This window comes from Pan troglodytes, chromosome 16 (genome assembly GCF_028858775.2).
Source record: "Pan troglodytes isolate AG18354 chromosome 16, NHGRI_mPanTro3-v2.0_pri, whole genome shotgun sequence".
Lineage (NCBI taxonomy): Eukaryota > Metazoa > Chordata > Mammalia > Primates > Hominidae > Pan > Pan troglodytes.
The window spans coordinates 42,580,501-42,597,941 of record NC_072414.2 but is presented as its reverse complement, the minus strand read 5'-3'; the positions used below and the strand labels follow the sequence as shown (position 1 = coordinate 42,597,941).

The window sequence follows — 17,441 nt, the reverse complement described above, 5'->3', positions numbered from 1 at the left end:
TTAGCTTGAGTTGGCTTCAGCCTGCCTATCTCTAAAATGGTTACAGACAAGGGGGATGGGATTACCATGATTAGCGTAGATCATTCAGGTAGATGCGATATTGAGAAGTCAAGCACAACGTTAATTACAAAAATAATGATCCTGTGTGAATACTGAAAGCTTACAGCATGTTGAGTTTTACAGATGACAGATACTCAAGGTTTTTGTTGCAGCTTGTGAGTACATTCTCTGGATAATCAATGACGTAACTCCCACTGATTCAACCCTGTTCTTAGAATATTAAGTTTGTTGTTCAATTTTGTTACTATTCACATTTTGACTCTTACATTGTCTTAGTCAGTGAGACTAGATAACCTGTGAACATAAGTGATGCTGTCAGCTTTCAGTGATATTCTGCTGACTTCCACATTTGAGATATAGAATCTTTATTTTGTTGATTCTCTCTCACTCTTATTCTTTCTTCTTCCTTCATTCTTACCTCCCCCAATATCTGTGTTACTCCCTTCCTACGTATTTATGGGTGATTAGGTCAAGGGTTGGCCATGTAGTGAGAGGATTGTGGTTAGGTCCAAGGGAGGCCACATAGAAAATTTGTGGTCATTATTTGTTCTTGGGCGGTAGTTAAACTAATGTTGTTTTACCAGCCTGGTCAAATTTTGTGTTTAATGGCTTCTGTTTGGTGTTATTTCCAGGGTTTCATTGTCTGCTACTTTTTTTTTTTCTTTCTGAGACCGAGTCTCACCGTGTCACCCAGGCTGGAGTGCAGTGGTGCGGTCTTGGCTCACTGCAACCTCTGTCTTCCAGGTTCAAGTGATTCCCATGCCTCAGCCTCTGGAGTAGCTGGGATTACAGCTGCATGCCATCATGCCTGGCTAGTTTTTTGTTTTTGTTTTTGTTTTTTTAAGTAGAGACAAAGTTTCACCATGTTGGCCAGGCTGGTCTTGAACTCCTGACCTCAAGTGATTGGCCTGCTTTGGCCTCCCAAAGTTCTGGGATTACAAACGTGAGCCATCACGCCTGGCTGTCTGCTATTTTTCTAATGATATGACTCTAATTGTGTAGTTGTTATAAAGCATTGAGTATAGTTTTTTAGTTTCCTGCATTCTCTTGCTTGGGTATTTGCTTCCGCAAACTAATCTGAATAGAATGGAAATAGATTCATAAAATTATTTAAGAGTGAAAAGACCTTACCATTAATTTGCCCGTAAAACCATTTAAAGGAATGATAGAACCGTATGAATGTCATTGATGCATATACTTTTTAAAAATTACCAAATACTAAATGCTAAGTGTACTATAAATATTTAGCTAGAACTTATCACTAATTCATCATTATTTAATTCTAATCCTTGCCCTGCCTAATTTACTTTATTCCTTGTAATGCTGTTGGGGGTATTAAAGCTCTTCCTTTCCTTGTTTGTAATTAGCTATGTTCTGGCTTCAGAAATTTTTCAGTTAGGGGTAATGAAAAACAAGGAATTCAAATCTAATCACGGTATAATTGAGAAGCACTTTTAGCTATTTCTTCAGCCCCATTTTTGTGACATAATAAGATAAACTCAATATTCTTTATTAAATGTATATGTTTTGCTATGAGTCAACCATACTCTTAAAGTTGAGTCATGCGTATAATCCCAGCACTTTGGGAGGCTGAGGCTGACAGATCACGAGGTCAGGAGTTCGAGACCAGCCTGGCCAACATGATGAAATCCGGTCTCTACTAAAAATGCAAAATTAGCTGGGCATGGTGGCGCATGCCTGTTGTCCCAGCTATTCGGGCGGCTGAGGCAGGAGAATTGCTTGAACCCGGGAGCCGGAGGTTGCAGTGAGCCGAGATTGCGCCACTGCACTCCAGCCTGGGTGACAGAGCAAGACTCCGTCTCAGGGGAAAAAAAAAAGTTCGGACATTTTTCTTACAGAAATATTATCATATGGTTGATCCAGGAATTTTACCCTCTTTAATGCTCCTCAGGTTAAACCTTGCCTCGAAGGGTAAATATAACACCTAAATATACTTTCTTTTCTGGAATAGAGTTGTAAAACAGATAGCACCCACATTTCTCACAACATCTTTTTGTGTTTGAACACTCTTAAGCTGGGGTTCCTATGTCTCCCTGCCCAGATGCTTTTGCTGGAATCTGTGAAACAGATTTGGACATAATCGAAACTTACTTTAAGTAAATAAATAACCAGAAACACTCATGAATAGCAGTTACTGATGAATTACTATATTTAAGTTGTTTTTGTTTTTTTCTTTTTTTCTCTCTAAAGTGTGTGCAAATGATTCTGTTATCCCTCAAATCTGTGGTCCTGGGACGTGGTTGACTCCATTTCTTCAAGCAGTCTACCTCTTTGTACAGTATATCATTATGGTTAATCTTCTTATTGCATTTTTCAAGTAAGAATTTTGTTCAATTGTTTGTTATAAGATGATTTAATATGCAATTCTACATATTTTGAAGGAAATTTATAGAACTTAAAATCTAAAAATTTTATTGAGGCTTAAACTACTAAAATTATATTTGAAAAATTACAAATAGGAGATGCTTTTTCTAATCAAATGAGTTCTAAATTTTAAGTTTGATTATCTTTCAACCTGCAGTTTTCTTTATAAATTTAATCGTTATCTGGGATTTTTCCTCGGTTGCCAACAAATACGCATTCAATATAGAAAATTCATCAGTAATTCCACTGTTAATATTTGGGTGTACACCTTTCTATCATTTTTTTTGCAAATATATGTAAACCATTTTTCTTTTCAGAAATAGTATTTTTATTTAATTTATTTATTTTTGAGACACAGTCTCCCTCTGTCACCCAGGTTGGAGTGGCACAATCTTGGCTCACTGCAACCATAGTTTTCAGGGTTCAAGGGATTCTCATGCCTCAGCCTCTTGAGTAGCTGGGATTACAGGTGTGCACCACAACGCCTGGCTGATTTTTTTTGTATTTTTAGTAGAGATGAGGTTTCACCATGTTGGCCGGGCTGGACTCAAACTCCTGGCCTCATGCGATCCATCCACTTCAGCTTCCCCAAGTGCTGGGATTACAGGCATGAGCCACAGTGCCTAGCCTATTTTTATATTTTATGTACTGTTTTATAACTAAGCAAAGCATCATGAACTTTATTTCAGATAAACAAATATTCTTCTCCAGTCTATTTTTAATGGCTACCTGATACTCCATGATATAGACCATAATTTTTCAATCTAGTATGTTATATTGGTCAATTAGATTGTAATTCTTGCTCCTAAACACCACATTGTAGTTAAATCTGTGAGCAATACTTGCTTGTTTAGAATTTCTAAAAGCAGGGCTGTTCAGTATATGTACTTTTAGGGCTTTTGCACTTAAGTCTAAATAGGCCTGTTTCCTCAACTCTGTGCCCCCACTGAGTGTTTTTTTTTAATGGTTGCCAATTTGATAGTAAATAAAATTATTTTATTTTATTTTTTGAGACAGCCTGTTGCCCAGGCTGGAGTGCAGTGGCACTATCACAGCTGACTGTAGCCTCTTCCATCTGGGCTCAAGTAGTCCCTCCTGTCTCAGCCTCCAGAGTAGCTGGGACTATAGGCATACACCATCACGCCTGGCTAACTTTTTTGTTTTTAAATAGACAGGGTCTCACTATGGTGCCCAGGCTCGTCTTGAACTCCAGGCCTCAAGCACTCCTCCTGCCTCTTGGCCTTCCAAAGTGCTAAGATTATAGACATGAACCACCATGCCCAGCCAGGATTTTGTTTTTTAAAATTTGCACTTACTTGATTACTAATAAGTCTGAGTATTTTCTTATGTCTTACCCATTTACATACAATATTTTAAATTTGTTTAAATTATTTTTTTCTGCTGAATGTTAGTCTTTGCCTTATACTTACTGCCTGTATCTTTTCCAGTTTCTCATTTGCTATTAGTTTTGTTTACAGAAGGATATTTTTTGAATTATTATTTAGTACAGAATTACAATGAAATCATCAGTATTTAAAACTTTAAGAGATGATTAACAAAGTTTATTTTATTTTTATTCATTATTTCTCTAGCAATGTGTATTTACAAGTGAAGGCAATTTCCAATATTGTATGGAAGTACCAGCGTTATCATTTTATTATGGCTTATCATGAGAAACCAGTTCTGCCTCCTCCACTTATCATTCTTAGCCATATAGTTTCTCTGTTTTGCTGCATATGTAAGAGAAGAAAGAAAGATAAGACTTCCGATGGACCAAGTAAGTAAACTATATTAAGGCAAATGTTTTCATTTTATCACTTCTCATTTTTACACCAAAGGCTATATATTGATTTTATTCAAAAATGACTTAGTGGATTAATGTTATGGTAGATTTTTGTTACATATGCCTATACATAAAGGAATTTTTAAGTGCAATATGATATCTATAAAAATGGATTTAGCATTAAACTTCGTTATGAGAATGGCATCTCTGTTTCTGTTAAAATGGTAATGTAAACCGAACTTCTTTGCTGTTCTACAAACCATTTTTACAGCTCTGTAAACAATAACAATTTTAGTACATTCTGTGTACATGAGACTAATCATACTGTGTCAAATTATGCTTAAAATTTTACAGGGACTTTCAAATTAGTTCTTAAATTTCTCTGAGTAGATACGTGAGGGAGAGGTATGAGAGAGATAGGGGAGGGATGTTGTATAGGAAAAGGAAATCAGAAGAGGAGGAGGAAGTACCTGATTGTATTCTGCTGACATCACACTGGTGAAGCAAAAAAGAAAGATAATTGTCTAGTGCTTTAGAAGCATAGTAAAAGTTTAAAAAGTGCAGATGATGGATGTAGTCTTAGAAACCCTGAATAATTCGTAAGAATTATGAGCTAAAGTTGAAACCTTGATAGCTCTTCATTGATTTTCTTCTCCTTTTCCTCCCATAGAACTTTTCTTAACAGAAGAAGATCAAAAGAAACTTCATGATTTTGAAGAGCAGTGTGTTGAGATGTATTTCAATGAAAAAGATGACAAATTTCATTCTGGGAGTGAAGAGAGAATTCGTGTCACCTTTGAAAGGTTCAGAAGCCCTTTAGTTAAAATCGGTTATATGTCAAAATGGGATCTATTAGTTATATTTCTTATACATGGTCATTGTTAAATTTATTTTGTCAAACAATAAGCATAGTTACAGTTTTACATGATGTATTGGAAAGATCGTTCAGTTCTATTAATACTTCATATAAGTCAGTTGGTCAGTCTCTTATTTTTTTACCCTAGTTACAGAAGATAGAAGAGTTTACTGTTCTTTACTGTTTGGAGAGAGAAAAGTAAAACTGTCCTCACTATTTTACAGCATTTTTTATTATCATCATCATCATTATTATTTATTTTATTTTTATTTTTTTGAGACAGAGTCTCCTCTTTTGCCCTGGCTGGAGTACAGTGGCACAATCTCCGCTCACTGCAACTTCCGCCTCCCAGGTTCAAGTGATTCTCCTACCTCAGTTTCCTGAGTAGCTAGGATTACCGGCGTGCACCACCACACCCAGCTGATTTTTATATTTTTAGTAGAGACAGGGTTTCAACATGTTGGCCAAGCTGGTCTCGAACTCCTGACCTCGTGATCTGCCCGCCTCAGCCTCCCAAAGTGCTGGGATTACAGGCGTGAGCCACTGTGCCTGGCCAGCATTTCTTTTTTTCTGTTGGCTTCACTACATTCTGGAAGCATATGGTGTTTGGTAACAGTTACAGTAACAGTAATGGTAGTTCTGTATATATGTAGCTATATATACATTATTTTGTGTTACTTTGATGTGGGGTAATTGGAATAAGTAGCCTGTGGAACAAAAACGTTTTTTGAAATCTTGCATTTTAATATAAGATTAGCACTGGATCCTTCTTAAACATAAGGTAGGCCTTGTATAATTAAATAACTGTACCTTATTTTATATCTTGTTTAAATGCATGTGAAATTTTTCTCTTTTTATCATCATTATTTGAGGCTACAAAATAAAATTCTACATTATTTTTTCACATTTGTAAAAAAAGCTTATTTCTCTCCTACAGAGTGGAACAGATGTGCATTCAGATTAAAGAAGTTGGAGATCGTGTCAACTACATAAAAAGATCATTACAATCATTAGATTCTCAAATTGGCCATTTGCAAGATCTTTCAGCCCTGACGGTAGATACATTAAAAACACTCACTGCCCAGAAAGCGTCGGAAGCTAGCAAAGTTCATAATGAAATCACACGAGAACTGAGCATTTCCAAACACTTGGCTCAAAACCTTATTGATGATGGTCCTGTAAGACCTTCTGTATGGAAAAAGCATGGTGTTGTAAATACACTTAGCTCCTCTCTTCCTCAAGGTGATCTTGAAAGTAATAATCCTTTTCATTGTAATATTTTAATGAAAGATGACAAAGATCCCCAGTGTAATATATTTGGTCAAGACTTACCTGCAGTACGCCAGAGAAAAGAATTTAATTTTCCAGAGGCTGGTTCCTCTTCTGGTGCCTTATTCCCAAGTGCTGTTTCCCCTCCAGAACTGCGACAGAGACTACATGGGGTAGAACTCTTAAAAATATTTAATAAAAATCAAAAATTAGGCAGTTCATCTACTAGCATACCACATCTGTCATCCCCACCAACCAAATTTTTTGTTAGTACACCATCTCAGCCAAGTTGCAAAAGCCACTTGGAAACTGGAACCAAAGATCAAGAAACTGTTTGCTCTAAAGCTACAGAAGGAGATAATACAGAATTTGGAGCATTTGTAGGTAAGTTTGGCAAATTCGTATTTGTATATCAATATTATTTACTTTTCACCTTAGAAATAATAGAAACATGTACTGTTACAAGTCATTATCTTTTCATAGAGTATAATTATAAAATTTTTAAAAAGAATCAGACACCTGTGATTCTGGTACTTTGGGAGGCTGAGTGGGGAGGATTGCTTGAGCCCAGGAGTTGAGGACCAGCCTGAGCAACATAGCAAGACCCCATCTCTACAAAAAATTTTTGGAAGTAGCCAGGCGCAGTGGCATGTGCCTGAAGTCCCAGCTACTCAGGAGGCTGAGGCAGGCGAACTGCTTGCACCCAGAAGCTGAAAGCTGCAGTGGGCTATGATCACACAACTGCACCATAGCCTGTGTGACAGAATGAGACCCTGTCTCTAGAAATGAAATGAAAAAAAAAAAAAAAAAAAAAATCAGAAGTAGGGGAAATAGACTGAATTAGGCTATAGGAGTTATATTGGCACATAACCTCTTTGATGGAATTTTAGGTTCTGTCTTTTGAATTTGAATATCTTCAATTGGGTTTCATCAACTCTTGTTGAAAACTTAAGTGATTCTTAAGTGTTAAGTACTTGGAGAACCTCATAGGGGAGGTTAGAATCAACTGGAAAAGAACAGTGCCCTATAAATAGATGACCATATAATTTTTTTACCCAAACCAAGACACTTTAAAAGTGAAAGGGTGCACTATTAATAATTATATCAGAACAACAATGGAAAATCTAGGAATCTACTGGGAAAATTAGTACTTATGGTGTACCTATTTATATATTCACAGAGAACATTTCAAAAAGGAATGACTTATTCTTATACCTATGATAGCTTAAATAAGAACAGAAAAAAATGTTTATTTTGGCAGTAACACATTAAAGACCTTAGTGAAAACTTTCATGCATAGAGATTATTCAGACAGTATGTTAATAAGCCCATGGAAAATTGCCACATTAAGGCCAGCCTAGGAAGTTTTCTAGGCACTAAACATGTTGATATTACTTCTAGGCTATATGGGATTCACTCTAGATACATAGATATATAACTTTTCCTACATTAAATATATTCCTTTTTTTTTTTTTTTTTTTTTAAAGACAGAGTCTCCCTCTGTCGCCCAGGCGGGAGTGCAGTGGCACAATCTCGGCTCGCTGCAACCTCTGCCTCCCAGATTCAAGTGATTCCCCTGCCTCAGCCTCCTGAGTAGCTGAGATTACAGGCACACGCCACCACACCTGGCTAATTTCCAATTTATTTTTAAAAATGCATTTTAGCCTATTTGTTAATGTATTACCAGTGGGGTGTATGTATATATCATATATATTTTCTCTACATGTATATTATATAGGAAAAGTTACATATCTGTATATCTGGAGTGAATTCCATATAGCCTAGCAGTAAATATCAGCATGTTCAGTGCCTGAATAACTTGCTAGACTGGTCTTAATGTGGAGATTATACATGGGCTTATTAACACGTTGTCTGAACAATCTCTATGTGTGAAACAGTTTTCATTAAGTTCATTAAAGTGTTATTGCCAAAATATTTTTGTTCTGTTTTTGTTTAAGTTATAGGCATAAGAATAAATCATTCCTTTTTGAGTGATTATCCGTATATATGTAATGCTTTTTTTTTTATTAATAGTAAAAATGCTTGGTCCCCTTTTTTCTTTTAAATTTCGAGCTATTTATTCATATCACATGTTGGTTTGTTTTATAAGGACTTTGGCTTTTAACGTTACTGTAAACTTAACTATAATCTTGGCCAGGTGCGGTGGCTCAGGCCTGTAATCCCAGCACTTTGGGAGGCCAAGACAGGCGGATCTCGAGTTCAGGAGTTCAAGACCAGCCTGGCTAACATGGTGAAACCCTGTCTCTACTAAAAATACAAAAATTAGTCAGGCATGGTGGCGCGTGCCTGTAGTCCCAGCTACTCAGGAGGCTGAGGCAGGAGAATTGATTGAACCCGGGAGGCAGAGGTTGCAGTGAGCCAAGGTCACACCACTGCACTCCAGCCTGGGCAACAGAGTGAGACTTGTTCTCAAATTTAAAAAAAACAAAAAAAACTGTAACCTTCACCAGCTTCTTGGCAATTTTCAATTTTATTTATCAAAAGAGCTAAAGGGGACTGCAGAGCCATCAAATGTACTTGAAAAACAGCATAAACCTATTGTTTTTATAAACTTTAAGCAGTGCCATTATTTCGGTGAAGAAAAATAAAAATTTCTCATTGCAACATCTTTTTTTCTATTAAAGGACACAGAGATAGCATGGATTTACAGAGGTTTAAAGAAACATCAAACAAGATAAAAATACTATCCGTAAGTAAATCCTTATTAAAACACCCACAGTTCTATTTATTTTACTATCTTGATGTTTAGTTCAAAATTTAGTTAAACATTTTTTCAGCAAAAATACAGTTTTAGCACATATCATTAACATGCTGATACCAAATATTTGAAGCTGTCCTCAATTTGAAAAAATGAACAATTGAGGAACATGAAAAGGTACAAACAGCTTGCGTAATTATACTCACTAAATAAAAAACATCAGCTATTTAACATTTCTCTCTTTTTTTTTTTTATTTTTTGAGACGGAGTCTCGCTGTCACCCGGGCTGGAGTACAGTGGTGTGATCTCCGCTTACTGCAACCTCCACCTCCCGGGTTCAAGTGATTCTCCTGCCTCAGCCTCTTGAGTAGCTGGGATTACAGGTGCGCGTCACCATGCCTGGCTAATTTCTGTATTTTTAGTAGAGATGAGGTTTTACCATGTTGTCCAGGCTGGTCTCAAATTCCTGACCTCAAGCGATCCGCCTGCCTCAGCTTCCCAAGGTGCTGGGATTATAGGCGTGAGCCGCTGTGCCCGGCCTACATTTCTTTTTTAAAAATTTCTTCTCCCCATATGTTTTCCACTGATTAAATACTTAATGAGCTCACTCTTCCCAGATCCAAAAGTTTTATTAGAACATGACCCTGACTCTTAGAAACCTATTGTCTAGCAGTGAGAAGCTGTATATTATGTACAAGTGCAAGATAATTTGATAAATGTTTGTTAAATAAGTTTCAAAATATGTAGAACAGCTGGCAAAAAAGGTGTATTCTTGCCTGCAAAGTTGGTTTTATTTCTTAAATGTTGCTCTCATATATTACTTGTGACTATTTAGAGCCTTTAGAGTGGTAATGTGGCTACACCAAGATAATTAAAAACACCTAGAAAGGTGTTAAGCTTCTCTAGCCCTTAAAGAACTTACATTATAGAAATGTTAAGTGACATACACAGTGAAAACAGGACCTTTCCTAAAGCTAGAACCAAGGAAATGATAATGACGTAGGAGTCTCTATGAATGATTACTTTTTATGTGATCCAAGTGAATTATGTAATTGCTGTCAGGCCATATTACTTACTACCCTACATATAAAAAGTAGACTCAAATGCATTTTTATATTGTAACATTTTGTATTTTAATTATTATATTTTGATTAAAGTATTGTACTAAATCGATTAACTTAATTTAATATCTATTAACTAGATATTGATAACTTGGAATTTAATTGGTTATTATATGCAAATTGAGGTGTAATGATTACCTGGGTTTTTTCCTTTCTGTATTTGCCTTTAAGTTTGAGAATAGTTGCATAATTTTCTTACCTCAAATAGGAGCAGCAGAATGATGTAAGAAATGTGATTATGGAGTATACAGAGATGCCTAAATATGAGGTAAAGTCTCTTTAGTATATGCAGAAGTCAGAAAGTCAGCTTAAAATATACCCATGTGCTTTTAGATGGAGGAAATAGGTGTAGGTTCAGCGGACCTATTATAAGACTATAATTTGCAGTGTTTTCTAACCATTTTAATTATGGCATATTTAGACTGAGAGCCAAATAAATGGATCAAGTTCACTTAGGTAGCCTTAGCTGACACACAATAAAAAGAGAAGAAAAGCGGGAATGAGAAAAAGTGCTAGAAAGAAGAAAGAACAGACTGCTGTCTACCAAATTGGTTTTATAATTATTGCCATATGACATATGGAATATCTGTATTCCTTATAGGGTTGAAGTAGATTTTATAGGTAAATGAAATGTTTTATGGACTTTCATAAGTTTTAGTAAAGCTGTTTATAATGTAGAATTATTTAAACCTAAGTTCATCACATTTTCTTTTTCTTTACACAAATTATTGTCATATTGCCACACTCTGGTGGTATCATTTTGCTATTGCGAAGCACTTGATAGAAGTAAGACATAAAATTTAGGATAAATGGACATTTCTTAATGGGAAAAGGTAAAGCATCAGAGTTTTCCCACAGATTTCACCTTTTTAATAATGAACTTAAAGAAAAAACGTGCTGAAAATTTTTAAGTGGCAGGTACTCCTTAATAAAAACAAGACATTGCAAGTTTCTGTGAGTTAGCAGAAAAGCAGTAGCTGTGTTTTGATTTAAACAACTTTTTTTTTGAGATGGAGCAAGACTCCATCTCAAAAAAAAAAAAAAAAAGCAGTATTTATTGAGCCAGTAAAGCCTTCAGGGCTTTCCAAACACATAAATAATAGAAAAATATTAAGGGAAAATGTAGAGATTTAAGTACCTAAAAAACATAGTCAAAAGAAATTTGAAATACAAATTGAAATCTGACAAAATAGTGAGCATATAGATAACCTTGTTGTATAAATAGCTCATACAAAGCAATAAGAAAGTTACCAAGATCCCCAAAAGGAAATAGTTCCCCCACCATTAATGTTATCAGTGTGTCAAGATACATGTAAGATAATAGCTTCTTTGGGGGTGAGGTGAATTCATAATGATTGCGTTTTTTCTCCACAGTTTTGTATATTTTTCCAACTTTTTTGTGAGGCTTTTTGTTTTCTTTTGTTTTTGTTTTTTTCTTGAGACGGAGTCTCGTTCTGCCAGCAGGCTGGAGTGCAGTGGCTTGATCTTGGCTCACTGCACCCTACGCCTCCCGGGTTCAAGTGATTCTCCTGCCTCAGCCTCCTGAGTAGCTGGGACTACAGGCATGCGCCACCACAACCAGCTGATTTTGTATTTTTAGTAGAGATGGGGTTTCACCATGTTGGCCAAGATGGTCTCGATCTCTTGACATCATGATCCGCCCGCCTCGACCTCCCAAAGTGCTGGGATTACAGGTGTGAGTCACCACGCCCAGTCTGAGTTTTTATTATTATAAAAAATTCATTTGGATGGATTTATGAACAGTAGGAAAATAAGGTGTTTTGGTGCAGTTTTTGAAATTGGCATTGAAGAAAATAACCATAATCTATAATACACCCATTGGTGTCCAGGTAGAATAAAGCATATTGAGCTAAATAGATCAAGGGACTCTAATACTACTTAGAGTAATGGGTTGAAATTTAGTTCAATTATTTTCAAATTATATGTCTGCACAATATTTGCAGAATAACAATACTTCTGAAAACACTTTGAAACGAGTGAGTTCTCTTGCTGGATTTACTGACTGTCACAGAACTTCCATTCCTGTTCATTCAAAACAAGGTGAGTATTTTGACTATATGAATAGTGTCAGAAAACATAGTCATTTACACTTTAAATGTATTTTATGTTTGTCAAACACGTGAGCAGTGAATGGTGCAGGAGTCAGAAGATGAAAATTCTGATCTGCCATAGTTACTGTAACCTTGAATAAGTCGTAATCCTAGCATTCATTAGAATGTTTTATTAGAATATGTTTTACAAATTGTTTATTCTGTAAAGATGGAATAGAAAAACTTTTTATAAATCTGCTGCTTTTAGCTTTTACAAATGTATCTGTTCATCTGTATCATGTTTTAATCTGTATCATCACTTATTCAACATATTTTTCTAGTTTAACTTTTAAAAATCATACATTTTTGGTTCAAAATTAAAATACACACACTCTGAAAATTTTCCCTCTCACTCTGTTCCCACATTTAACCACTATTTGTCTACCCTTTAGAGTTTTATGCTTATACAATCATGTATGACAGTACAATCTTATACCTCTCATTTTTTACACAAAAGGTCACAGACAATACATGTTGCCTTGTACCATTAATTTTTCATTTACTATATTGTGGTGATGTTTCCATATCATAATTTTTTATAAGTCAAAATTATATATGCACATCGTTGAAAAGTTGAATAATTATAAAGGTTCCTTAAGAAAAATAGTACTACATTGTCCATCTCACCATCACTTCTTTCATTTTCCTTTGGCATGCTGAATTCAGCAATGCATATTATGACCAAATTGGGTTTATTCCAGGAATAAAAGTTGTCTTAACATTCAAAAATATAATTGTGATAATGCATGATAGTAGCAGATTAAAGGAGAAAAATCATGAGATCATCTTAACAGCTGATTTGGTTAACATTCAGTATTCATTCTTAATCTCAAAAAGGATATCAACAAAAAATTATCACAAAGCATCAAACTTCATAGTGAGCTATTGAAAGCCCAAGATGGGGAGCAAGACAAGGATTTTGACTGTTACTGTTTCTGTTTTACATTCTAGCCAGAGCAATAAAGCAAGTAAAATAAATGGTAGAGTGGGCCAGGTGGCTTAAGCCTGTAATCCTAGCACTTTGGGAGGCCGAGGCAGGTGGATCACCTGAGGTCAGGAGTTCAAGACCAACTTGGTCAACATGGCGAAACTCCATCTCTACTAAAAATACAAAAATTAGCTAGATGTGGTGGTGCACGTCTGTAATCCCAGCTACTTGGGAGGCTGAGGAAGAAGAATCGCTTGAACCCAGGAGATGGAGGTTGCAGTGAGCCAAGATAGCGCGACTGCACTCCAGCCTGTGCAATGGGAATGGGAGCGAGACTCCATCTCAAACAAAAAAGAAAAAGAGAAAGAAATGGTAGAAGGATTAGGAGGGAAGAAAAAGAATTCTCAGTATTTAAGATAACATAGATGTTATTTCTAAGTTAGTATGCTTATATGGATTGAACATCCCAAAATCTAAAATGCTCCGAAATCCAAAATTTTTGAGTACTGACTGAAAGGAAATGCTCATTGGAGCGTTTCAGATTTCAGATTTTCAGATGCTCACCTGGGTGAGTATAATGCAAATATTCCAAATTTTTTTTAAAAAAAAACAGAAATCTGAAACACTTCTGATCCCAAGCATTTCTAGTAAGTGATACTCAAACCTACCTGTATTGCAGCATCCTCATATTTCAGTTTTAGGCCGTATCTGTTGACCTTCCACTAAAGAAGACAAGAATTGAACTCTCTTTTCTCACTCTGTATTCCCAGAACGAACACACACACACGCACCTGTTCACCCTTTTCCACCAAGTATAGTTACAGTTTTGGTTAAATCAACACTCTAGGTTCTCTGGTATTTAACCAGATTTCTTCATGATATTCAGAATATAATGTATTCTGTCAGTTTCATCATATTGAAAACATTTTGCCCAGAGTCTTCTAATATATCTCAGTCTGGTCTTTTTGTCCTCTACACCTGGAATACAGATTTTGTTCTGAGATTTTCCTTTCTTCATTCTGAGGTTATCCTTTGTTGTACTGTAAAATTGTAAGCTTTCTCTAAGTTGATTTGTAACTTAATGACCTGACTTTTTTTGGAAGTAGGCTTAATTCTAAAGTTCATTTCGGATAAATAAGATATGACAACAAAGGTATTATCATAAATTGGGGAAAAGGATTATTCATTGCGGCACTGTTTATCATAGGAAGAGATTGGAAACAGATCAAATTTCCATCAGTAGGAGTTTGTTTAAATACATTAATGTGTATCCAATATGAAATAAAGAGAGCATCAAAAGATAATTGGGAAATCTTCTCTGTTCTTCTGTAGAAAATCTCTAAGCTGGCTAGGCGCAGTGGCTCACACCTGTAATCCCAGCACTTTGGGAGGTTGAGGCGGGTGGATCACCTGAGGTCAGGAGTTTGAGACCAGCCTGAACAAGGAGAAACCCAGTCTCTACTGAAAACAAAATTAGCCGGGCATGGTGGCACATGCCTGTAATGCCAGCTACTAGGGAGGCTGAGGCAGGAGAATCGCTTGAACTCAGGAGGCAGAGGTTGTGGTGAGCTGAGATTGTGCCACTGCTCTCCAGCCTGGGCAACAAGAGTGAAACTCTGTCTCAAAAAAAAAAAAAAAAACTCTAAGCTTAAAGTTTAAAAAAACAAAACCCTCAAGACATATATGTTTCTCTACCATTTATGTTAAATATTGGCGGGGGTATGTGTATACACATACAAATATCCCAGGAAGAATATACAAGAAATGAATTACCTTTACTGTCCCCAGTCAGGGTGATTGGGAACAGGAGGGGGAGAAATTTTTTTTTACTTCATACTCTCATTTATTGTTGCCTTTTCACAATAAATTGAATAGTTTACTCAAAATAAATTGAATAATTTATGGGCTTCATGTAACTCTTGTGTTCAGCGTGTTGAGGAAAGGTTGAGTTATCTTATGAAGGTTATACTGTGCCTAGAATACTTTGTGTTTGGTTAGTTGGTATTCATAAAACTTCAGTTGTGTAGCTTTTTTATATTTTTTAATTTTCTTTTAGCAGAAAAAATCAGTAGAAGGCCATCTACCGAAGACACTCATGAAGTAGATTCCAAAGCAGCTTTAATACCGGTTTGTAGATTTCAACTAAACAGATATATATCATTAAATACATTAAACTTTTTGAGATAAGATCTACAAAGTGGTGATATTTGGGACTATATCAAAAATTCAAAAAAATTTTTCTTAAGAAAACTGACTTTAGCATAGTAGCAGTTACAGAAAAGTTTCTTACAGTGAATAGTCAGGAATTTTAAAGAAAAATTTATGCAGAATAAAGGCAGGAATCTCTTTTTGTTTGAACTGAAGCTAATTATATGAACTCATTTCCAGCTAACTGCGATAATGATTGATTTTGCAAATTCCCTTTAAAAGCACACACTGACAAGACAAAAAGCTCAGGAAAAGGCAGAAAAATTACTCCTTTATAATCAAGTATTATATATAAGTCAGTGCTCATAATTTTGCTCAAGAAAATATTGACTTACATTCAAAATATATCTGTTCTGGCATAGAGAGATTATGTTGTTAAAATCATGTTATTGAAAAAAGTTATTTCAGTGGGGAAAGAGGTTAGTTAACAAAGAGATTCACAGTAACAAATCCTCCTTTCTGGAGGGACTCTTCCTGACCCTGAGCTGCACAACTTTGCAACAAATTAAAGCCTAACCGAAGATGACCTCACAATGGCAATTCAGAACTCATGGGAGTCAACTTACATAAACGGTATTTGATTTCTGATAACTTAAGATAGTGGAATTATTGGTTATAGATGACAAAATAAGTATGTTTAAAGTGATTATGGACATAAAAAAGTTTTAAATATAAAACATGAGAAAAGAAGGAGATACTATTCAAAAAGACTGGCAAATTTGAAAAACTAGAAATAAAAAAAAACTCGGTGGGGGCTGTGTGCAGTGGCTCATGCCTGTAATCCCAGCACTTTGGGAGGCCGAAGTGGGTGGATCACTTGAGATCAGGAGTTCAAGCAGCCTGGCCAACCTGACAAAACCCTGTCTCTACTAAAAATCAAAACTTACCTGGGTGTGGTGGCACATGCCTGTAATTCAGCTACTCGGGAGGCTGAGGCAGGAGAGTCTCCTGAACCAGGGAGGTGGAGGTTGCAGTGAGCCGAGATTGCGCCACTGCCCTCCAGCCTGGGCTTCAGAGTGAAACTCCATCTCAAAAAAACCCCACTCAGTGGGAGTTAATTAACAGATTAGGCACATCTGAAGGGAAAATTACTAAACTGGATCAGAATGCAACACAGAACTATAATTAAATGGATTAAAGTAATAATAATAAATTGTCCACAAGATGATTAAAGTAAAAAAAAAAAGGATAAACTACATAGTCAGATGGAAAATATATTAAAGGTAAAGAGACATGGAAGACATATCTAACTGGCCTTGAGAGAGTAGACAAAATTTGAAGAGATTAGAAATGGTTTAGAATTTTACAAAATGATAAAATATGTGAAGATTCAAATTCGGGCAGAATGAGTCTCAAACTGGGGAAGTAAAAATAAACCCACACCTAGGAACATTATACAACTGCAGAATGAAAACCATATGCACATATACACAACAAAGGCTTCAGTGAAATATGCCTAAATGTCATGAGCATTCACAGCTTACATGATTTTAATTTTTCTGTTTGTATTTTGATGTTTATATGTATATGTATATATACATATATATATTTATTATTATTTTTTTTTCGAGATGGAGTCTCGCTCTGTCACCTAGGCTGGAGTGCAATGGCACGATCTTGGCTCACTGCAACCTCCACCTCCCAGATTCAAGTGATTCTCCTGCCTCAGCCTCCCAAGTAGCTGAGATTATAGGCGCCCGCCACCACGCCCAGCTAATTTTTGTATTTTTAGTAGAGACGAGGTTTCACCAGATTGGCCAGGCTGGTCTCGAACTCCTGACCTCAGGTGATCCACCCACCTTGGCCTCCCAAAGTGCTGGGATTATAGGTGTGAGCCACCGTACCCGGCCACAAATATATATTTTAAGAGAATAGAATTGTCTTCAAACAATATAAAAATTCATAAAGAATAGAAAGACTATGTTGTGGGAAATAACAGAATTTTTTATTCCACCTTGTTGAATAGTCTTATGGTAGTTACATTTACAGTAAATACAGTTA

General features: G+C 35.9%; 1 protein-coding gene across 25 annotated transcripts in view; it reads left to right on the top strand.

Annotated features, from left to right (window-relative positions):
- Positions 1–17,441, top strand: part of TRPM7 (transient receptor potential cation channel subfamily M member 7) — a 126,012-nt gene that overhangs the window by 87,745 nt on the left and 20,826 nt on the right. For 11 of the 25 annotated variants that reach the window (XR_010151683.1, XR_010151682.1, XR_010151680.1 and 8 more), the window contains 8 exons: positions 2,272–2,398; positions 4,038–4,222; positions 4,899–5,031; positions 6,022–6,737; positions 8,999–9,063; positions 10,402–10,461; positions 12,158–12,254; positions 15,289–15,359. Coding sequence is in view for 17 of the 25 variants with exons in the window: in XM_054666946.2 (XP_054522921.1) it covers positions 2,272–2,398; positions 4,038–4,222; positions 4,899–5,031; positions 6,022–6,737; positions 8,999–9,063; positions 10,402–10,461; positions 12,158–12,254; positions 15,289–15,359 (1,454 nt within the window). In the remaining 8 variants the exon portion in view is untranslated. The remainder of the gene's footprint in view (positions 1–2,271; positions 2,399–4,037; positions 4,223–4,898; positions 5,032–6,021; positions 6,738–8,998; positions 9,064–10,401; positions 10,462–12,157; positions 12,255–15,288; positions 15,360–17,441) is intronic. The other 14 variants (XR_010151684.1, XM_063794943.1, XM_009429116.5 and 11 more) reach the window with 5 other exon arrangements.